This window comes from Erinaceus europaeus, chromosome 2 (assembly GCF_950295315.1).
Source record: "Erinaceus europaeus chromosome 2, mEriEur2.1, whole genome shotgun sequence".
NCBI lineage: Eukaryota > Metazoa > Chordata > Mammalia > Eulipotyphla > Erinaceidae > Erinaceus > Erinaceus europaeus.
Window position 1 is genome coordinate 93,016,144 of NC_080163.1, and position 24,466 is coordinate 93,040,609.

The window sequence follows — 24,466 nt, forward strand, 5'->3', positions numbered from 1 at the left end:
CTTTAGATTCTAGGCCATCTTCAGAAGAGATAGAAATTTTAAAAAAGGGAAGAAGGGTGTAAGGAGTTTGGGCTTAAATAATAGAACAGAACCAAACAGGAGAACAATAGAAATAACTGACAAGGAAGTCTTCATACACTTACATCATTTACTCATGTGATGCTACCATTATTTTTCCCAAATTGCGAATGACTGAGTTGAGCTCAGCAAAGTTAATTAACTTTCTTTCCATGGTCATAAAGCTGTTGAGTGCCCAGGCTTGACTGTGTACTTTTGTTCTGTATTATACGGAGAAGTGATACTTCCCACTGCTTTTAGAAGCTTCAGGTCAAAGCCAAAGCTTGCTCTCACAGATACATATCTGTCGGTCTCTATCCATATGTGTGTGTGTGGGGGGGGGGGTGTTGAAAAAGTATGATCAAGGGAACTCCTGATAAGCAAAATTCCCTAAGCTATCTGACTAGAAGCCCTCTCAAAAATGTGGGTAAATATATGCCATCTACCTACCTACTTCTGGTGCTGGATCAGGGTCTCATGCATGTACTATACCCTTGAGCCACTTCCCTGAGCCCATACTTTATTTGATGAAAGATAACTCAAAACACTGCTCCACTCTCCATGGAACTCTAAGACTGGAACTAACTAGAGGGTGAAAAAGACACAGGAATCAAATGCATTTAGCATTATGTATTCCTAGCCTTTTCTTGTCTTAGAAATGGAAGTCTCAAAAATTTTTAGATTTTAGAGGTGTTGGCACATTTGAATTTCAGTTATTATTTGAATACTGATTTACATTAAGGATAAAAATTCATCTTAAAAACTGAAGTCCCAAGATAGCTCAGTTGGGAGAAAGCATATTTTTGCCTACACAGTACTCCAGGTTCAATCCCTAGTACAGCATATAATTTAGTTGTCTCTGATGTATCTTATGAAATGAATCAGTTAAAAAAAAAAAAGGCTTGAGTAAGTAACTCATCTGGTAAAGTGTGTGCCTTAGGCTGAATTTATGGCCCTATGTGGGAGTAACAAGAGAACTCCATAGACAGAGCAATGGTGACTTCTCTCTCTAAAAATATGAAATAAAAATTGGACTGGAAAAGGAGACTCAGTGGTATCACAAGGCCCTTGGTATATTCCTCTGCATATAATAATAATAATAATAATAATAATAATAATAATAATGATGATGATGTGGAGGCTATGAAGTTGTCTTCTATGAGAAATCAAGAATCCTTTCAGTTTCAAGGAAAAAGCTGTCAAAAAAGAACTTACTGTGACTTAAAACAGGGCAGGTGGGGGATTGATTTTCTGCCCTACCCATAAGTCTGGACATCATTACTATATGCATAAGTCAGCTTCTCAGTCACATTGGGGCTGCTCATAAAGTAAATAAAAACTAAATATCTCACTTAACATGATTCCAGTGAGATAAGCCAAAAAGAGAAGGTTAAAGATCTTAGTCAGGTGGAACGTAAGATACAAGAACAGAAATGGTATACACACAGTAAAAACTTAGACTGGGTATAGTATATTACACAAAAGCAAAGGACTCTGGGAAAGGATATGGAGTAGGTTTGGGGGTCCTGGTACATGATAGTGTAAAAAGACCTAAGAGAGGATTAGAGTGTTTTGCATACACCTATCACAGAAGAGAAACTATACCCATGTGCCAACAACTATCCAATAATCTCATAAGCAGATCATCAGAGAACCAATGATTTTACTTAAAGATGAGATATGGGAAGAGAATCTATATACGAAGTTGAATTTTTCATTTAGCAAAGTTTTATTTATTTATTTGTGAAGATAGAAGGAAAGAGAGAGAAAGAACCAGACATCACTCTGGTACATGTGCTGCCGGGGATTGAACTCAGGACCTCATGCTTGAGAGTCCAATGCTTCATCCACTGCGCCACCTCCTGGACCACGCAAAGATTTTTACTGTAGTTATTTTTCACATTTAATTTTATATCAACCTAGATTAAACATTATTTGAAAATGTTTGTGTGTTTAAATATTACTGTATTGCTTTAACATAGTAGGGAGAGTAGAAATATTTGCAACCTTCTATCATATTCCACTTGGTCCAGAATTAAAGCAATGCAATACTGCTCACCACCAATCTTTAATTGTTGCCCCCATCCTTACCTTTCTCTCTAACATAACTGGTGAGACAGGTTTTAGTTTTTTTGTTTTCAAAAAAAAAAAGTACAATTGAAAATTCAAAGAAGCAAAAAGAAAAATGCAAGAGGCTGGCAGTAGCACATCTGGTTGAGTGCACACATTACAGTGCTCAAGAACCAGAGTTCAAGACCCCGGTCCCCCTGCAGGGGGAAAGCTTCATGAGTGGTGAAACAGGGCTGCAGGTGTCTATCTCTATCCAAAATAAATAAATGAACGATGCCGGTTCATAACAATAATGTTAACACTAGTTTTATATGTAGGTCCTAGATGTAAGTAATACCAGTACAAATACCTACTCACATACATGATATTTAAAGTAGAATTAAATGTGTCACCTACTTTTTTGAGCCTGATCAACTTCCGGGGGTTGGAGGAGTGGGTGAGCAGCAGAGTACATACACGTTATGGGTGTCTTCCTGGTACCACGTTAAAAACTAGGAATAAATGACAGAACAGTATTTTTTGGTCTCATATAAGAAATAGTCTATTCCAGTTGTTATATTTAATATTTTATGATGAAAACTCTGAAGATCACGTTTATTATTTATCTGTCCCCAGAACAGTCAGACTTAAGGCATCTTAATCTTTGTTTCTTTTCACAGATCTATTGGTTTAAGGATGGGAAGCAGATCTCCCCAAAGAATGATCACTATACCATCCAAAGAGATCTTGATGGGACCTGCTCTCTCCACACCACAGCCTCAACCCTAGATGATGATGGGAATTACACAGTTATGGCTGCAAACCCTCAGGTAAAGAAGGGCTCATTTAGTTTTGTATGTAAGACTGATAGGCATCTATATGGACAAAAGAAACTGTGGATATATACTTGATTGGAAACTATTTTCTACATTCAACCTGGTTTCAGAGGAGAGAAAAATGCTTTCTTTCATGAATATGTATTTCGTCCATCAAGTATTTTTCAACAGAAAGAATTCTGAAGTAGGTGTACAATCTTCCCACAAATATTGAGAACCTAATATGTACAGCTCATATAGATGATGAGGTTGCAGTGATATACAGGATAAAGATCCCAGTGAGAAAGTGAGCCAATACACAAAAAATATCATCTCAGGTAGGATAAAGTTATATGAGGAAGGAGAAAAGAACAGTGAGAGGTATTTATATATATATATAGAGAGAGACACAGAGAGAGACAGAGAGGGGTTTTACTGTAGTATAAAAACTAATATACACACACACCTTAATGGATTTTAAGTAATGATAAGTGTAGGCTGTAATTTAAGTAGTGCCTATATATGACATTCAGGATTTTTTTTTCTTTTTTTAGAATTGAATATACACCTACCAGTTACTACACTCCTAATTCAAGTCTGGAAATTATTTAATTTAATTTATTTATTACTACCAGGGTTATCATTGAGGCTCAGTACTTATAGGACTCCACCACCATTCCCTACAGAATTTTTATTTATTTTTTAGAAAGCAGAGAGGAAGACACACATCCACAGCACGGTTTCAACAGTTATCAAGCTTCTGTAAGTGGGGATTGGAGGCTTGAACCTGGGTCCTTGTGGAAATTCTCCTTTATTATTTCTTTTATATACTTTAAACACTATGCTAGGTATAGGGGACAAAAAATGAGTTAAAAATTGTACTTCAATAGTCATTTTGTACTTTAAAATGTGTGGGAAGTTAATTTTACAAAGTAGCAAGTCATGTAAATGATAGTTTAAAAAACAACTAAAAAAACTCCATTTTATTATAAAACCAGTGAAGATTTCCCATAAATCACTTTTTTAAATGTCTGACTTATAGCTTTCTCTTCTCTAATTGTTGGTTCTAAAGGAAATACCAAATATCATAGAGAATTTTAGCAAAAATTTTGTTCAGTACATTTCTGGGGCCAGGTGGTGTACCTGGCTGTGCACAAGGACCCAGATTCAAGCCCCTGGTCCCCACCTGCAGGGGGAAAGCTTCATGAATGGTGAGGCAGTGGTGTCTCTCTGCCTCTGTCCCTCTCTATCTTCTCCTCCCATCTGAATTTCTCTTTGTATCTCATAAATAAATAAAAATATTTTTTAAAAAAGAACAGTCTTAAGATTAAAACGCAAATTATCTGCTAAATCATGTGTGATTGAACACAGCAAACTTTTCACCATCAATAAGTTTCTATTTTAATGTACCTTGCTGAGATTCCAATTTTTTTATCTTTTTTTTTTTTTTTTTTGTCTCCAGGATTATGGCTGGGGCTTGGTGCCTGCACTACGAATCCACTGCTCCTGAAGGCCATTTTTCCCATTTTTGTTGCCCTTATTGTTGGATAGGAAAGAAAGACAGACACTTGCAGACCTGCTTCACTACATGTGAAGCAATCCCCCTGCAGGTGCTCAAACTGGGATCCTTATGCCGGTCCTTGCACTTTGTGCTGTATGTACTTAACCTACCACCTTACCACCCAGCCCCCAGGGTCCTAATTTTTCAGTCTATTCATGAATGGCCCTCAGCCTGGAAAAAAAACCAAAACAAACAACGGATTTTCCTTAAATATTGCATTCTGATGTTTATTTGTGCTCATGTTTAGTATATTTGAAGGAACAAAAGTAAAAGTTGCTTTTTTTAATTTTCATTTTTCAACAAAAGCCATATTTTTTCTTTGTGTTGGGTTTTGTAACCCTCTTTCCTATAGAATGATTAGGAAATGCTATGGGAAGAGAATTGTGTTTCTTAAGCACTAAGTAGTGCTGGCATATTGCTACTAATTTCAAGGCACTTTTATTTATTTTATTTTTAGAGAGAGACCATATCACTGAAGCTTCCTTCAATATGATGGGGGTCAGATTCAAACTTGGGTTGTGGGAGTCGGGCGGAAGTGCAGCGGGTTAAGGGCAGGTGGCACAAAGCGCAAGGACCAGCTTAAGGATCCCGGTTCGAGCCCCCATCTCCCCACCTGCAGGGAAGTCGCTTCACAGGCGGTGAAGTAGGTCTGCAGGTGTCTTTCTCGCCGCCTCCTCTCCATTTCTCTCTGTCCTATCCAAGAACAATGACATCAATAATAACTACAACAATAAAACAAGGGCAACAAAAAAGATAATAAATAAATAAATATAAAAAATTAAAAATATCAAAAAATAATAAATTAAAAACTTGGGTTGTGCACACTGTCCAAGTGAACTATATTGCCACCCCCTTTGTTTTAAGGTGGTACTGAAGTAAAAAAAAAAATTTATAGAACATCGTAAATGTAAAACTACAGCTGTGAGTCTACTTCTAGTCTTCTTCAAGTTATAATCATGTGTTTTTACATGTGGAAAAGTTCTAAATGAGGGAGGGTTCACTGCTCAGGACCAGTTGCATCATGCAGAGTTGAGACAGCAGGTCTGAAAGTCATTTGGTAGAAGAGGAAACAGTCACAGAGGTTATGAGTGACAGCTAGACCAGGCTCCTAAACTGTACCATCTAGGCTGTTCAGTATCATGTTTCACTGTTTTGGTCTATTATCTCTCATTTTTCCCTTCCACTTTTTCTATGTTTGCAATATGGATCTTCAGCAGCCCACCCTGATCTAATAATGACTTCATCCATCATAGTTGGTCAATGATTTAAATGCCCAGATGCTATTAACCCTGGGTTAATGGAAACAAACAACAATGAATTTGAATAAGACATGCAAAAGCACTCCTTACCCGACACAGAATATCCTTTCAACAAATGCTAATTATTGTCATTATTTTAATTTGAAGACACTAATAACCCTGTGTTAGAGGCAGGAGAAGAAACAGGGACATAAAGGATCAGTTGTTTGTAAGTGTCCTGCTTGCATAATTGTGTTGAGAAGAGACCTAGTCCATTTAGGATTTGATTTCTGCCCAATGTGCTGCTGGTGTGTGGTCTTCTGATTCTTCACCCCCTTTGAAGGAGTTAGGCAGCAGATGTGGCTGTGCCACCACCACCACAGCTGTGGGCTTGGGTGGAGGAGCAATGAGGAAATGCACAGGCCACACCCACCGCACAGCTGACACAAGCCACACATGAAGCTGGGAAGCTACTCCCAGCACACTCGAGCCAAGAGAAACCCCCCAAAGAAAGTGGTCACTCATTCCAGCCCCAGTAAATTTGCTTTACAAAATCAAGATAAGCTCCTGTGTTTAATTCTCTCTGGCCTTTTATCTTTGAAGGAAACACAAATCAGAAGTGGACTGGTTTGAATTAGTTAGCCAAAAGCCCAGTTCTAACAGAACATTCTAAGCCACCTGTGGCTAAGCAAGTTAGTATTACGACTGCTCTGGGTATATCAGACAAAAAGGCCCAGGAGACGATAACCAAACCAGCTCCTAATACCTAGAGTTCTTTACTAAAGAAAGTGAGCCTGGGAAATAGCATAGTGATTATGCAAAAGACTTTCATGCCTAAGTCACATGAAGGTCCCAGTTCAACCTCCAGCACCACCATAAGCAAGAGCTGAGCATTGCTCCGGTAATAATAATTTAGTTTAAAAATGTCTCCTTTTCTACCTAACATTGAGAAGACTTTTGATGTTTATGGCATTTGGTAGTAACTGCTGCCTAACTAATTTTAATTTCAAAAATAAAGCTCCTTCTTTAACCTGAGCTCTTAGTTGCTATATCCAGATGTGGGGTTTGTGAAACATCGCCTAGAACTTGGGATGAATTTCATTACCTGTTAGAAGATGTAATGGTATTTAAAGTCAGGTATATTTGAACCTAACATTAATATAAATCATCATTTGCTGTTGTAGAAACAGCATAACAAAAATGCTCAGTACTATCAAAATCTCAACTTTGTTATTGCCTGTTAAGGTATTTTTGCCATTCTTACAAATTGTGAACTAAAACATGATCAAGAGCCAGGGAAATGTACCAAGGCCCCTAGTTCTGTTCTCTAGCCCCCTCTAGTAACCATAGTTGAGTGGTGTGGTCCAAACAAACAGTAACAACAACAACAAAAATCATCTAAAAAGTAAATCTAAAATCTAATATGTTAATCCTTAAGGCATAATATATAAGTCAACATGAAATTCAAGTTTTTCTTGATGTTTTTAATTATTTTAGTTTTTTTTTTCCCCCTCCTTTCTTTACATTTTAAAATCGGGTTTGAAAGGTAAGCTGCAGCCTGCATGATGTGAGAAGGCAAAGTGAGAAGGCTGGAGTGGAAAAATTAGTTCAGTGATGAAATAGAGAGAGAGCAGAACTTTCCTGAGCAGTGGAAAATAATTACAGAAGGTAGCCAAGAAAACGGGTGAGAACCAAAGAAAGAGGAAAAATACTAACGTTCATCAGAATATTTTATAGAATATTTTTCCACCTGGCTTAATCTTTTGGGAATAAGAAACATGTTAGATATTTGTGAGTGCATCCAAATTTGACTAGGGAAAAAAGCACTCACAGCTCTAAACATATACCGGACTGTGTACCAAACTCAGTGTGTGTTGCTCAGACAATTCATAAGAGACCAGAACAGCTACATACTTGAGTGAAGTAATGAGTGTAGCATTACGCCAAAAAGAGTGCCAAAACGAGAATCACAAATAGTTTATTTTAGACTCTAATCCTATCTTTAAGAAACAACTAAATCAAAACACGAATGTTTTACTTTGTTTTGTTGTGTTGCTAAGTTACTCTTTGTTGCACTTGGATTTTGGAATGGGTGTTTGCAGCTTGATGTTTCCTCTAATTGCAGGATATATACAAAGAGTAAGCTTTTATAAGGTCCTACATGCCACAAGTTAAATTTCATAAACTAAGAAATATAAATGTTATTTCCATGTTGTATAAATAGTTGGCCTTGCATGAGGCATCAAATGATCTTTATAAGGTAGATGTTAATATCAGTCACTTTAAGAATTCAAACTTACAGGTACTATATAGCTTTAAGCTCCTCTGTGGATTTGTTGAGACTACAAAAGACACAGATGAGTTAAATTTAAAAAGAATGTTTGTTGATTGCATTTTGTTTAAGCATTATAAGGTTTCCTGGCTTATTCCAAACCTCACTTCAAACATGCACGTACAGTATTACTCACATGTTTGTAGTAAACCATCTAGAAGTTAATAAAAGCATGCATAAATGTGCATCAGAGCCTATCATAATGATATGAGGCTTACTTATAGAAATCAGAAGTTTAAACAAAATACTGTTCTTTTTTTTTTTTTTTCTTGCCTCCAGGGTTACTGCTGGGGCTCAGTGCCTGCACCATGAATCCACTGCTCCTGGAGGCCACTTTTTTTCCCCCTTTTGTTGCCCTTGTTGTTGTAGCCTTGTTATGGTTATCCTTGTTGATGTTGTTCGTTGTTGGATAGGACAGAGAGAAAGAGAGACACCTGCAGACCTGCTTCACCGCCTGTGAAGCGACTCCCTTGCCGATGGGGAGCTGGGGGCTCAAACTGGGATCCTTATGCCGGTCCTTGCGCTTTGTGCCATGTGTGCTTAACCTGCTGCACTACCACCCAACCCCCAATACTGAACTTTCTATTGTGCACACTGGAGTCATATTTTCAAAATGCTGCACAGAATTCGGCACTTTTTTTTTTTTCATAAAAAGGTCAGAATTATACTAGTTTGGATGCTTTCAAAATGTTCCTGGTCACCTACTGCTTAGTCATGTTTGTTGCTAATAACACTAAATAATCATACTAATAACTCAGCCTCCTAAGGACCATGCCTTTCCCTTGATTTTCAGATGTGAACCATGTATAGGAGTAAAAAGGGTGACAAATGGTAACATATTCCTTTTTCTTAAATTTGGGGATTTAAGGAAACACTTGTTTTTATGGTTCATAACAGTAGAATCCTGAAAACTGTAGAAATATTTAATCTTTACAGAGTAATATGCCAACATGCTTATCCTATCTTTTTGATGAGGAATGAGGCAGAATTTATCCTAAGTATAGTCAAATGGTTAAGGTGAGTATTCCCTCTTCTACTTCAAATGTAGCTATCCCACAAAACACACTGAATATGCCTGTGTGCTTTGCACCTTTTACGTACTAGTATAAGTTTAAAATGTTGATTCATTCTCCATATGTTCTGCCTCACATGCTAAAAGCATTTTCTTTTTTCTTTGTAAAATACATCCTAGAATATATAACATCTCACCCCCTGAAGACAATTTCAAGTACATATGAAAATGTTAACAATACAATTCAAAGAATGATTCATACTTATCAGATATATAGCCATAGTCACTTGAGAGTCAGAGGAAGCATTGGTTAAAAGTGGTATTTGAAGGGTCAAAAAAGGTCAGAGTGCATATACCTCAAGCAAAGTTTATCTGTTTGGGAAATTCTGGGAGTCAGTCAAGCTTCTCTGGCTCCTAAGTACCCTCCTGATGAGGCTAGCAGAATAGCTCACTTGGACAGCATGCTGCATTAGCCTGTGCATGACCCACGTGTGAGCCTGGCCCGTATTACACTGAAGAAGCTTTAATGTTATGATCCCTTTCACATACACATACAGTCTTTTTGTCTCTAGCTAAAATAAACAAAAACATTTCCTAATCTAAGGTCCAGGCATACTGTCGCAGGCCTCTAGTAGTAGTATAAATTAATCTGAGTCATATCATTTAATATTGAAAGCATCCTTTTTAAGATCTAGCCACCGCAGTGTTTATAGAGCATAAAAAAAAACTTGATCAATGATTTGCTCAAAGTAAAAAATGTCATTAGATATTTTTAGAAGTTTATAATATATTTGTTTTGAATCAATATCAAGATTAAAGGTTGAATTTAACATACACCTTTCTCTAGCCACATAAATGATTAGTTAATATTAACATTGTGAATCCTCTAGATGTCATATTTCAAGGAAAAATATAAATTATACAAATCTGTTGTAATCAAAGTTAAAATTATTTGAAGTAGCAAAGCAAATAGTAAGGAAGCCACACTCTATATCAGAATAACTGCAGCTACCTATTGGGTTTTCAGAAAAGTCATGACATATTTTTCGATGCAAAAATAAATCATGACTTTTCAGACAACCCAATAATTCCTATGTAGATTTTTTTTTTTCTGCCAGAGCACTGCTCAGCTTTGGCTTATGATGGTGTGGGGATTGAACCCAGTAATTCCTATCCATAAGTCCTGAAGAGATGACAGATCTTACATGTCTATTCCTTAAAGCATCTACTAGGATGTATCAGTGAGGCACTTCATAGTTGGAAGTGGGGGCAGCATCTAAGCAACTGACATCTTTTCCTATACTACATAGAGATTTGGAGAATATTAAATTTTTCTTATCCTTCTCTTGCATACTTCTTATATAATGTCTATTTTTGTCATGCCACTGCCTCTTATATATCTGGTTCTTGGCACGGATACCACTTAGCTATATTACTAAAAGATTTAGCTATATTACTAAAACTATTGGACAGAAACTGAGTTGGTTTTAGATTTTGCTATAACTTCCAGAAATTTGCCCAAGGTGGTGGGGGGGGGGCAAGAATCTTGGCAGTAATGTCTTCTTGCTGTATTGTAGAACTCGGCTTCAAATGTTTGGGAGGTACTAGCAGATTACAATGAGTTCAATATGGTAGTTTTCTTACTGAATATATAAAATAGTAGCACTCATTTGACACTTCAGAGAAAGACCTTGTCACCTCTATTTTTAAAGTATAGTTTTACTAATTAGTTTAATTCAGAGAAAATACATTTTGAGAAGGGTTTGTATCATTACCCTCACATTGGTAAACTTATCACAGAAATTTTTCTTATGGTGACTAGAACAACAGACATGTTAGTGTTTGATGGCAAATTCTTTTGCATAGCAAATAATTCCTCTCCCTGCTGTCTCTGACAGGGCCGTGTCAGCTGTACTGGACGGCTAATGGTGCAGGCTGTCAACCAGAGAGGCCGCAGTCCCCGCTCTCCCTCAGGTCACCCACATGTCAGAAGGTATTGATTTTTCCATTCCATAGGTGTTACAGTTACTTACTATAAATTCCATAGTATTCGAATGTATGATGACCATGAAAGCTAATTTTGTTGGATGGCAGAATGTGAGCATATTAACTATATACAATATGTAGTTCCTTGGTTATTATATATTATTCTCCTTTGTAATTGAGAAAAGGAAGGGATACAGATCGTTGCTAATGTACGCTATGCCATTTCTGATAAACTATTCAACACTTTTTAGATAGTAAGCATGTTAATAAGAAAATAGTAATACATGATATACTTGTTTTAAGAAATATTTTATTTATTCATTTTTTGGATAGAGACACACCTGTAGGATGGCTTTACCACTTGTGAAGCTTTCTCCCCACAAGGAGAAAGGAGACCAGGGATTTGAACCCATGTCCTTGAGCATGGGAACATGTATGCTCTATCAGCTGTGCCATTGCCTGGCCCCAATTTATTTGTTTCAAACCAAACACCTCTAATCAACAGATGTATGACTTGGCCATTACAAACTTTCGTTGACAAATTTTTTTATTATTGTAATTATTGTTTTTATTGATGTCGTCGTTGTTGGATAGGACAGAGAGAAATGGAGAGAGGAGGGGGAGAGAAAGATAGACTTCTGCTTCACCACCTGTGAAGAGACTTCCCTGCTGGTGGGGAGCCGGGGGCTCAAACCAGGATCCTTAAGCCAGTCCTTGCGCTTTGCGCCACCTGCACTTTACCTACTGTGCTACCGCCTGACTCCCTGTTGACAAATTTCTTAAAATCTGCTGGTTTACTGATAATAACTTAGTCAGTTGAAAGGATGGGAGACATAAAAGAGACTTTGATATCTGCGGCATCAGAGGTCCTAGTTTCAAGTGCCTGTATCACATAAGCCAAAGCTGAGTGCTAATTCTGGTTAAAAAGAATGTCTTCTTGTGGTTCTTGTTAGATAAATTTATTGATAGAATATTCAAATAGTCCTGACTGTAAACTATGTATGTGGCTGGGTGGTGGCACACCTGGTTGACCGCACATGTTACAATGTGCAAGGACCTGCGTTCAAGTCCTTGGTCCCCACCCGCAGGGGAAAAGCTTCACGACTGGTGAAGCAGTGTTACAGGTGTCTCTCCCTCTCAATTTTTGGCTGTCTCTATCCAGTAAATAAATGGAGATAATAAAAATGTTTAAAGCACTTTTGACCAGAGATTACATTTTTACAAAATCATACATTAAAGTCACTGTAGACGGTTACAGTAATTTCTGTTGATAAAGATTTAGTAATAAGTAGCAGGTACTGCAGACTAGGCAATGGCATACTCAGAGTAGACAGTGGCTCTGGAGTTTAAGCACCTGGTTCTCACCGGTAGACGGAAAGCCTCATAAGCAGTGTTACAGGTGTTGCCAATTCCCATGTAGTTCTGAAAATGTAGAGTATCTCATTTCCACTTTGATGATTTGTAGTAGCTTTAAGGATTAGAGTAGCAGAACTATTTAAAATCTGCAATTACAACATTTATAACAAACTTCCAAATGAAATAAAATTTTGGGGGGGTTGGGCAGTAGCACAGTTAAGCGCACATGGGTTAAGTGCAAGGACCGGTGTAAGGATCCTGGTTCGAACCCTTGACTCCCCACTGCCGGGGGGTCGCTTCACAGGCAGTGAAGCAGGTCTGCAGGTGTCTATCTTTCTCTCTCCCTCTCTGTTCTATCCAAAAACAAGAAGGGCAACAAAAAAGGAAAAAAAAATAGCCTCCAGAAGTAGTGGATTTGTGGTGCAGGTAACGAGCCCCAGCAATAACCCTGGAGGCAAATAAATAAAAATGTTGCCTTTCTGACTATGTATAAACCTGAGAGATTAATTATTGTGGTGTGTATTTTTTAAAGATGATTAAAAGTCTGTAAATAATTATTATCATGCTATCCTGTTTCAAGGCCTCGTTCCAGATCAAGGGACAGTGCAGATGAAAATGAACCAATTCAGGAGCGATTCTTTAGACCTCACTTTTTGCAAGCTCCTGGAGATCTGACAGTTCAAGAAGGAAAACTCTGCAGAATGGATTGCAAAGTAAGAGTTTCTTAGTGCCTCTTTTATCTCCCTCACTGCTGTTTTTCTGTATGATTATTTGAGTTAGTTATATATGAATTTTATTCCTCCTGTTTTCAAGGATTTCTTAACTATGAGGATCATTTGGTTGGCAGGTTTTGAACTACAAAATTGTGTGTGATATGCTCTTATCGGTTTCTCGAAGGGGGTGGGGGGGGAATATGTGTGTGTGTGTATGTCCATCCCACATTAGTTCTTAAATACGAATAAGGTTTTTATAAAATTAGCTGAGTGCCATCTGGTGGCTGTTTTCAGGATGACAGAACAAAGGTAAAGTATACTTAGATTTGAGCACTACTTTTTTTTTTTTTCAAATATTAAATCTAGGCTTGTAAAAATGTATGAGAAAAAAATGAATCATGAATACAGTATAACTACACAGTTTTTATATTTGGCTGTCTCTAATACTGAGGATGAAACCCAAAGTATCATGTTTGCTAGGTATATGCTATACTACCCCAGCCCCTGAAAGTACACAAACTAGTTTCTATGTGTATGTTTATAAGAATCCATACAGATAGGTAAAAATGCCAAGAGAAGGATATTTTTCATACTAGTCGATATTACCAAGGATTGTTTTATGTGTAAGACAGGAATTGTGTCTCTATTTAATTGTGCCAGTTAACATAGTAAGTCACAAAAAAAAAAAAAAAAAGAATGCTGGGTATAATGGATGTTTACCATATTGTGAGCTCTACTTTCTACCATATTTTAAAAATCATGGTGCTTTATTTCTTTTTAGATGTATTTTTTACAAGGGGATAGGAATGACCAGAGCATTGCTCAACTTAGGCATATAGAGTGCTGGGTGTTGAACCGAGGGCGTCAGGCTTGAAATTTCTACTACTGATACTACTGAACTATCATCCCTGCATGTGATAAAACTAAGATAACTGTCTCCAAGTGCTGGGAACAAAGTAAGCTTTGCTTATTGATTTCACTGTTAGGCTTTAACTTGGGCAAGTGAAAATTTTGCCCATGAGTAGATGGAAGCTTTACTCAATGAGTAGTGGATCAGTGTATCTAAGCTTTCAGAGGGGGAAAAAATAGTAAAAAAAAAAAAAAAGCCAATGCTGCAGCAACAGAAGGATTCCCTGCTCCTCCCCTTTTCATAGCCCTTCAGGTACATCCCTGACACTGAGTACTCTAGGCTTTGTGTTAAATCTTCATAAAAAACAACTCATCCCATGGGACTCTTCTGGTTTTAACAGTATGCTCTTCTTTCATTTTCATGACACCCAATACACTGATTTTACTAGATTATCATCTGCTTATAATAATCTTCAGTTCCTGAAATATTTTCTTTACTTAAATAAGTGGGGGGGGGGCAGTTGTTGGTACACCTGGTTAAGTGCACAAGGACCCAGGTTCAAGCTGCCAGTCCCTGCTTGTAGGGGGAAAGCTTCATGAGTGGTGAACAAAGCTGCAGATGTCTCTATCCAATAAATAGTTAAGCAACCAGGAGGATTGAGGGTAGAAGTAGAGATAGAATAAATGGGCATTTCCCCTTTGCATTAGCATTAGTAACTGGGGCCAGCATATAGATCACCCTGGATAGATAGTGTTCTGCTTTGCCATGCGTCTGAGCCAGGTTGAAGGGAGCTTTGGTGCTGGGATCTCTTACACACACACACATTAGTAACTGTTGTACACTGTGAAATAGGTGGGCTGAATGTAAAGCTCTCTGGGCATTTCTCCTAATAAAAATGCCATGGCTTCAATTAGTACATGACCCTGCTTGCTCAGAACACAACCTAGTAAACTGGGAACGGCCTGGAGCCTGGCCCGTTTGTGCCTTCGAAGGCCTCTGTCCCACCGATAGAGCCTGTGTGTGAGGGGGCATCTTGTAGTTCCATGGCTGTACTTGGCAGAGCTACTTCTTCAAAAGAACTGGATTTGTCCAGCTGACATCTTTTTGTATATATATTTCCTCTAGACAATTTGGCATCAGAGTGAAAAAGGCCTTTTTCATGATGCTTCTTCCCCCCCCCCCCCCCCCCCGCAAAATCTAGGGCAACACTGTAAGGAGCTAACAGATGGCAGCCACCCCCACCCTTCACAGCACAACATGCTATTAGCAATTAAATGTGCTTTTATCTGATCCTTGGTCATCAAAACTATCATGGTTTCAAGACTTTTATGATGTTGCAATTGTAATGCTAATTTGTTGAGATGGCTTTCTGGGTAATTTTTGTATTACTTGTTACTTAGTTTCAAGGCCTATAAAATAATAATAGCCGTGTGTACTGATAGATGTGTTAACTAATGTCTTCATGGCAGCTCTTTGATGATCGACTCCAGATTGTGTAAGTGCCAGCTGAGTACTTATTAAGGTTGGGCATCCTTTTTCCAAAGAGCACTGGGTTCTGTGTTGACATCATCCCAGTAATCCCTATAACTGTGCGTGAGGTAAAAGACAAAGGTTTTGTTAATCCCTATTTCACTTTTTTTCCATTTCTCCAAATGTTTAGAAATAACTGAAAATCTTTATGCAAAAAAGGAAAATGAGCAATATATGTTGATTTCTTGGTTGTTAATGGTTTCCTTTCTGGTTTAGGTCAGTGGCTTACCCACACCTGATTTAAGTTGGCAACTAGATGGAAAGCCAATTCGCTCTGACAGTGCTCACAAGATGCTTGTGCGTGAAAATGGGGTGCATTCTCTGATCATAGAGCCTGTCACGTCACGTGATGCTGGCATCTACACGTGTATAGCTTCCAACCGAGCAGGACAGAACTCATTCAGCTTGGAGCTGGTGGTTGCTGGTAGGTTCATCTGTGAATCCTTTCCCAAAATGGACATCAGATTTAGAAACGGAAAGTAGTCCTGCATTATTGACCATTATGAAAAATATATCAAGCTGCTAAAAGAGTAGAGTATATCACCAGAAAAGTGATTAATACATTTCCTAAGGCTTAGCAAAATAGGAACTAATTTTCCTTCATGAGCCTGCCTAAAGAGAAAGAGTATAAGGAACGAATATGGGCCCTAAGTCACTGTGCAAGAATTTATAGAGATATGTATGGTCCTACTTTTTAATGGCCAATAATTTCAAAATTTAAGATTTTTAACATCTACTTTCAAGTAAAATTTAGATTTACTGTTTAATCTACTATAAACTATAGGTATAAAAGCACTGTTATATGAAGTCTTTGACAAAAAAATAGATTTGTAGAAATGTATATACCATCTTTAGTAGTTGGACACAAATAAAAATTCTAATACCTGCCCTTGAAGTATGTATGTATATATATCACCTAAAACCTGCAATGCTCTAAGTGGTATTACTATGACATTAAGGCTCTTTTTTTTAATTATTTATTCCCTTTTGTTGCCCTTGTTTTATTGTTGTAGTTATGTCATTGTTGTTGGATAGGACAGAGGAGGAGGAGAGAAAGATAGACACCTGCAGACCTGCTTCACCACTTGTGAAGTGACTCCCCTGCAGGTGGGGAGCTGGGGGCTCGAACCGGGATGCTTATGCCGGTCCTTGCTCCACCTGCACTTCCGCCCGACTCCCTCATTTTTTCATGTACATTTCTTGTCTTTGTCTGACTTTCTCTCTTCAGGTTGGAAAGTATATATGTGGAAGGGACATGCATCCTCAAATTCCTTGCTAGCTCCAAAGGAAATAACTAGACCTATTTCCCCAAAACTATTCCTACCACAGAGCTAAGAAACTAATTTCCATTAGTTGGTGATATTAAGAGTGTATTAACAATTAGTTCTCATACTTTTAGACCTTATATTCTTTTTCATAGCTCCCTTTGGAGGATACAAACTGGAATTTGTAGAGCTGCCAAATATAGATAAAAATGCCTCCCCTTTTAATTGCATGATAGGTGTCACTTAAACTAGGATTTACTAACCTTTGGAATCTTCTTAGCCAACATTTCAGATAGCAAGTGATTCCTTCCTCAGTGCCACTAGGTGGCAGTAGTTGGTAAGACTGGGAGCCTATTGTAACATAATTAGTAGTCATTAGCAAGGATAACTTAGTCTCAGAGCCTGTCAGACAGGCATTCTGTGGAGCAGATGGCCAGTGTACTGTGTGGGCTTGTCAGAGCTTGAATTAATTGAGTAGATAAATGAGATAAATGAGTGGAATGAATTACAGAAGCCTTTCTTTGTAAAAGAATCATTTGGAGAGGATGATTTTCTTAGCACATGGTATGAAGAGTCTATATAAGCAATAACTGTAAATGCTTCTGCATTCTTTATAGTCTCCCCTTTATATGTTATTGAAATTCATCTCATTTTCTCAGCTAAAGAAGCACACAAACCTCCTGTGTTTGTGGAGAAACTACAAAACACAGGAGTTGCCGATGGGTACCCTGTGCGACTGGAATGCCGCGTTTCAGGAGTGCCACCACCCCAGATATTCTGGAAGAAAGAAAATGAGTCACTCACTCACAGCACTGACCGAGTGAGGTGAGACTACACACTTAACCTAATCCCTAACTACTAGAGCTTAAACATGTACACTTTCTCCTTCTGTACGATTAAGTCTTAGGTGATTGCTTTTTAAAGTGCTTACCTTTATGTACAAAAGTTATTCATTTACTTTAGTGGTGACAGAAACTATTCAGCAGTTTTTGTAAAGGCAGATTCTTGACTAGAAATTAAATGAACAGATTTATTCAACCTCTTGACGTCTGCTCCTCTCTCCCATTAACTGTAATGGGGCTGGCAGCCTCTCCAGAATAAGTATGACCCTATTATCTGCTACAAGCACCATTGTATTTATAATGATCTCATTAAAAATGATGCTTCATGTCCAAAGCCACTTTTTAAAAATTTAGAACCCTAATGACTTTATCGTTTTCTCCAGCATGCATGAGGATAATCACGGCTACATCTGCCTGCTCATTCAGGGAGCCACAAAAGAAGACGCTGGGTGGTATACAGTGTCAGCCAAGAATGAAGCAGGGATTGTATCCTGCACTGCCAGACTGGATGTGTACAGTGAGTGCCACTTTATCTCATCCTTGCATTTATTAAGTCATGAAAAATTACAGACATTTGGGGGGGCAAATCATTTCCCTTTTATATAATCTTGTAAACTACAATGTGGTCTTTATCAAAGTGTCATAGTTACTCTTTCTCTTTCTATTTATAGTTTTTCACCATTAATAGTGAACCACCACCAGGAGAAGAAATACTCAAGTATCATTCAGGAACTTTGTATTATTAGCAAAATATGCATGTTGATTTTTCTTATATTGGCTAGTTATCTGTGGCTTCCTTACTCAAGCATCCTTCGAACATAATATTAGGCAGGCAAATGCCTAACCATGTTTTCATATTACTGTGTTCTGCAAATGATTGCCTTTTAATGTTTCTTCCAATATTATAATCCTCCCACAGTGTCACTGCACCCCGAATGTGTGTATCATTGATCCTGGAATGCATAGCTTTGTGGCATAGTGCTTTTGTTGCTTAATATTTCTTGAGCAGCTCAGCAATAGGTTTGTGTATGTCTATTTGTATATATGCATCATAAATTTTAAATATGCATCATAAATTTTAAAAGTTCCCATTGAATTCATAAAAATTAAGAACTGATTTTGCTTCTTCCTGAATAGAAATAATTCTGTGAGATTTTTCAGAGAAATCAGTAGCCTATGGCTCAACTCACTGGTGTTGAAACATCCATCCTTTTTAACTAGTTAGGATCACTGTGTTATTTGTACATTTTGATTTCTGGAGGTTTTTTAAAGGGGAGATGAGAATTAGAAAACTATTTCAAATGATTCCCTGTGCATTTATTGCACTTGGTCTTTATTTTCTAGCTGTTAAGAGTTCAAGAAAATATGCCTGGTATATACCAAAAGATATTCTTTACTTACTTGAAATTTCTAAAGGAGTTTTAATTATATCTTGGTTTTGAATCATAACTTTTTTTTTTTTTTTTTTAGCCCAGTGGCATCAGCAGCCACAAAGCACCAAGCCAAAAAAAGTACGGCCCTCAGCCAGTCGCTATGCAGCACTATCGGACCAGGGGCTAGACATCAAAGCAGCCTTCCAACCTGAAGCCAGCCCATCTCACCTGACGCTTAACACTGGCTTGGTAGAAAGTGAGGACCTGTAATACAGCAGTCTTACTAAATCTGAAGCCAGCATATCCTTATGTCACAGTATGTAAAGGGCAAAAACATACCAAACTTCAGAGTTTCAGTAGGTGATGCTAATAGAATTGTCCACATTACACAAATTCACATTCGCCATCAAACTTTAAAAATTGCTGTGATTGAAGAGGTCTGAAATGCTAAAGGAAGTCAGTTGTTCAAAGGTAACCACAATTTGTATTCTCAAAAGTGCCGCTAAACACTAGCTATAGGTGCTAAAATAGTGTGGAATTAGTGAAACAACCTTCAAGTGGCGGTGTATTCAGACAGCTATGGTGAACCAGGTCTGTTAAGTGAAGACGAAGAGGAAATCCAAGTAAATGCCTTGGCTTTGCACATTTTTTATCAAGTTTTCTAACAAGTTCATACCTTATTTCTTTTGAAGTGTAGCATTCTCTTTTACCTTGGTAGGAAGCTTATTTGCAAACGGTGTTAAAAAGGTAATTTAAATATGTCATATAAAAATATTCTGAATAAAACAAATATATTCCAGGAAAGGCATCCAAATCACTCAAATGACCAAGGCATAGTATTTGGAGGGAAATTCAAAAGTCAGGGAATCTAGCTAGGGTCAGTTGGAAGCTTGGAACACCCAGGTGCTATAGAAATTTCAGTGTGTCTGAAATTTGTGTAGTGGTTGAAGAGTTTAGACGAGTAGAGCAAGTTGAAAATGGACTGGGATGGCAAGATTAGCGTAAGTGAGAAATTGATAGGAGGTAGTTTACTTGAGAGAATGGCACCATGATATGGTAAAAGGAAAATATCTACTTTCCTGCTACCAAGTACTTTGTAAAAGGCATTAGCAAAGACTTTTATTGTACATGATTCTGCATCAGCTAAACTTAAACTGAAGTTGACCAGACTTGACTGTTTTAAGTCGGAACCAATAATTTTTCAAAGAAGAAAAATAGTTTGGCCTAATATAAAAAACATGAGGCTTTAATGGTACTTTGCTATGAAAAGAAAACACTGTATTCCTTATGCAAAACACATATATCTCACTATTTATAATAAAAAATGTTGAACTTTCTTAGCTCAGTTACTCAATATGTAGTATTTTTAAATGATTTTATATTTGTGTAATACCCCATATATTTGATATTACTGCTTCACATGTACAGCTTTCTACTTCTTTGTAAGAACACCAACCAAATTTTAAATGATCAATAGACATGAGCACTGGCTGGCAGATGTACTATAGAGAGTGGTACAAGTTTCTTATACCTATCATCTGTGTTGTGTCTTACTTGCCAAATTTTTCTGAATGTGACTTTTTGCTAATTTGCTGGGTTTGGGATTATGTAGTAAGCATTATTGGCCACCTTTTATTATATATATATATATATATATATATATATATATATATACTATCATACTACTTTGGGTTGTTGTGCTGGTGTAATGTTGATTTAACATCAATAAATATTTAATAAATAATAATTGTGATGCAAAGTTCCCAAGAAGGTATAATAAAATTCAAAACAGCCAAAAGTGTAAGGGTGATGATGGGTTTACCATTTACAAAATTAGTATGAAGGTTAAAAATTCAAGATGTACATTGTACTCTCAAAAATAAAATCCATAGGAGGAAAGAGATCATAAAACAGCCAGAACAAATGACCATACCTATCAGTAAATCACTGTAAATGGGTTAATTCTCTAATCAAAGAAGATAGAGTGAATTTTAAAAAGCCCATCTATATCCTACTTCAGATGTAAAGACACAGAAAATTGACGTGTGAAGAAACAAAAGACACTCCACACATATAGAAATAAAAATAAAATGGGGATACCTATCTCTACACCTGACCAGAAAATAAGGACTACATGAAAGGACCTCACTATGCTACTTTCATTAATGGTACCAGTGGTTAGATTATCCAAACAAAATCAATACAGAAATACTGGCCTTGAGCAGAATATGCATTTTGCTCAAGTGCACATAGAACATTTTCCAGGACAGAGCATATGTTAAGCCACAAAATAAATTTTAACTAACGCTGTGTCAACTTTTCCATTCACATAAGGACATATATATATAGAGAGGTACTGTATGTACCCAGCATCCCCATGTACTCAGGGAGTTCAAACCTGTGTTATTCAAATGATAATGTATTGCCAATGTCCATGTGGGGGGCGGGGGAAAGATGACTGAACTCCACTTCCATCAGGACCCAGAGAAGAAAGTTATTTGTAAGTACTTAATAGGTGTAAGTACTTAATAGGTGTGGGTGTGCCTTAGAAGAGAAGGCAGGACCATAGGGGGGGAAAAATGGGCAAAAATATAGACAGGTATCTGTGACCTTGGGAGAACCACTGCAGTTACCAGTGGAGGGAACAGGAACACAGAACTCTGGCGGTTGGAACGGTGTGGAATTGTACCTCTGTTACTGTGTTTGTTCTAAAAAAGAGAAAGTAAACCCTATAGCTTAAAGAAAACAAAACAGTTAATTCAGTAAAGCCTAAGATACAGAAAACTCAGTTGTGTTTCTATCCACTAATAGCAGATTATCAGAGAAATTAAATTTATTCATAAACCAGGGAGGTAGATAAACTAGAAGTTAAAGCAAATTGTAAAGTCTGGCAAAATAGCTCACCTGGGTAGTGTGCTGCTTTGCCATGTGCATGACCCAATTTTAAGCCCAGCCCTTACTGCATTTAAAGATGCATTAATGTCATGAACTCTCTGCCTCAACTAAAAAAAAAAATTTTTAATCAGAAGAGAATATGGTACTGACATTAATATCAGGCACAGAGATCAAAGAAACAATAGAGAGCCCCAAAATAAACCTGCATACAAATGATCAGTTAAATTATGACAAAGAAGGCAAGAATATACACTGGGGAAAACCTAGGCAGTCATGTGCAGGAAACTACAACTACATGCATACACACACAAATTAAAGACCTGAATGTTGGGGGCCAGGTGATGGGGTTGAATGTACATTATAATGCACAAGAACAGGGCTTCACCCGGGGTCCCCACCTACAGGAAGTGCCATTAGCAGCTGCAGGTCTCTCTCCTGCATTTCCCTTTTTCCCCTCTTCTAGCTCCCCCGTCTCTCCATTTTTCTGTTTCTATCCAATAAATGTTTTTTAAAAGACCCGAATGGAAGACCTGATGCCATAAAACTTCAAGGAAAACATAGGTAAGTAAGTTACTTAACAATGACAGTAACTAGAACATTTTTGGACATGACACCAAATATACAGGTGAACAAAAGCAAAAAGTAAATGAGCAGGACTACATGTACAAGCTAACAACCTGTGCTGTAAAAAAAAAAAAAAAAAAAAAACACTTCAAAAATGAAAGCCAGCCTTATTTAACTATTCAAAATGTTTTCCCAAAAGTATTAATAAGCATGTTATTATGAGCCTTCCACATATATTTTGAGTAATCTTTCAGATTATCCTTCTTTAAAAAATATTTGCTCCCTTTTGTTGTCATTGTTAGATAGGACAGAGAGAAATGGAGAGAAGAGGGGGAGAGAAAGACAGACACCTGCAGACCTGCTTCACTGCCTGTGAAGTGACTCCCCTGCAGGTGGGGAGCCGGGGGCTCGAACCGGGATCCTTGCGCCACTTGCATTTAACCTGCTGTGCTACCACCCAACTCCCCAGATTATCCTTCTCACCTCAGATAAGTGCTAAAATATTTGGGAATCATATTCTAGAGATATAAACTCTTGAAAATTAAAGTACTCGGGAGTCGGGCGGTGGTGCAGTGGGTTAAGCGCACGTGGCGCAAAGCGCAGGGACCAGCGTAAGGATCCCGGTTCGAGGGCTCCCCACCTGCAGGGGAGTCACTTCACAGGCAGTGAAGCAGGTCTGCAGGTGTCTATCTTTCTCTCCCCTCTCTGTCTGTCTGCCCCTCCTCTCTCCATTTCTCTCTGTCCTATCCAACAACAAAGCAACGTCAACAATGGCAATAATAATAACCGCAACAAGGCTGCAACAACTAGGGCAACAAAAGGGGAAAAAAAAAAGAAAATTAAAGTACTCAGAAATAAAGTAATGAGCCCTATCTTTTCTGAATTTCTTGACACATACCCCCAATCCCAACCAAAATCAGGGCAGCAATTGTTTTCCAATGATATGTAAAGATTTTGAAATCTTCAGGTAAGAAATGGCTTAAGTGGGATCATACTTTCATTACTAATTAGAGCAAAATAGATGGGTAAAATGAACATAGTAATAAAATTAAAAAAAGTTTCACAGATTATACATAAGAACATTTATGGGGAAAGAAGAATGATATATCTCCAGAGGAAAAACATGACTAAATTAACTAGTTCAGAACAAACTTCTTACTTTATTGGAATAGACATTAGCGGTGGGTGTGGTAAGTTGCATACACATACATGCCCATATGTTTAAAACTATACTCTTAAAATTTTACAATATAGTCATTAAGAACCCAATACAAAAGAAACGGGCCTAAGGTGTTGACTATTTGCCTGACTACACATTCTTGCCTTTCATGTGTAAGATAAAAAATGTGTTGAGAAGGAAATGTTCTGTAAGTATAGTAAAACCTCACCATGAGTTTCAATGCATGAAATTATTTTAATACTAAGATAATAACCATTACAATTTCCTTAGCCATGAAAAATTCAGCTTTGGTATGCCAGATGCAATTAATCCTGTAGAGGATAATTAAAGTAACAGGGTATAAAGTGAAAACTGAGTTAGAAATAAAGATTTAGGTCAGCAAGATAGCTCAGTCAAGAACCCAGACCTGACCATGCAAACGGGGGAGCTTTGTTGCTGGGATTTCTCTCTCTTCCGAATAGTTGGCCTGGAGCAACAAAGACCCAGTGACAACAACAATTAACAATACAGCCTTGTGAAGAATAAAATAATATTGGGAGAACTAGAATTAAACCTGGGCGGGATCACAGGAGACTGGAAGTTAAAGAGTGGTTGTCAGACCTCTGGCTCGGCTTTTTTCTGTACACAGTTATCTTAAGGGCTAAATCTCTACGTGATCCTGTATACTGGAGGGGACTTGAGAAGGCACAGAAGAAGAGTGACTGGTAAACTGAAAAAATAAACATTCGAGCCATTCATAACCTTTTCTTTAGTATCAAAGTATACTTGTACTGAGAAATCTTCAAGTCTTAGCATCACAGAGAAGTTGAACATGCAAAATGAAGGGCACCATGACTGCAAAAGGCCTC

The 24,466-nt window shown here is 37.6% G+C and overlaps 2 protein-coding genes across 8 annotated transcripts in view; one reads left to right on the forward strand and one right to left on the reverse strand.

Annotated features, from left to right (window-relative positions):
- PALLD (palladin, cytoskeletal associated protein) overlaps positions 1-21,070 on the forward strand; it is an 811,300-nt gene extending 790,230 nt beyond the window's left edge. For 5 of the 6 annotated variants that reach the window (XM_060184229.1, XM_060184234.1, XM_060184247.1 and 2 more), the window contains 7 exons: positions 2,787-2,936; positions 10,963-11,057; positions 12,987-13,119; positions 15,716-15,923; positions 17,424-17,589; positions 17,990-18,123; positions 19,077-21,070. In XM_060184229.1, coding sequence (XP_060040212.1) covers positions 2,787-2,936; positions 10,963-11,057; positions 12,987-13,119; positions 15,716-15,923; positions 17,424-17,589; positions 17,990-18,123; positions 19,077-19,249 — 1,059 coding nt within the window. In that variant the 3' untranslated portion in view covers positions 19,250-21,070. Of the gene's footprint in view, positions 1-2,786; positions 2,937-10,962; positions 11,058-12,986; positions 13,120-15,715; positions 15,924-17,423; positions 17,590-17,989; positions 18,124-18,277; positions 18,325-19,076 lie in introns of all 6 variants that reach the window. The other variant, XM_060184240.1, reaches the window with a different exon arrangement.
- Positions 1-24,466, reverse strand: part of CBR4 (carbonyl reductase 4) — a 214,723-nt gene that overhangs the window by 150,893 nt on the left and 39,364 nt on the right. The window contains exon 5 of one of the 2 annotated variants that reach the window (XM_060184277.1): positions 12,301-12,314. In XM_060184277.1, coding sequence (XP_060040260.1) covers positions 12,301-12,314 — 14 coding nt within the window. Of the gene's footprint in view, positions 1-12,300; positions 12,315-12,407; positions 12,473-24,466 lie in introns of those variants that run through there. The other variant, XM_016190058.2, reaches the window with a different exon arrangement.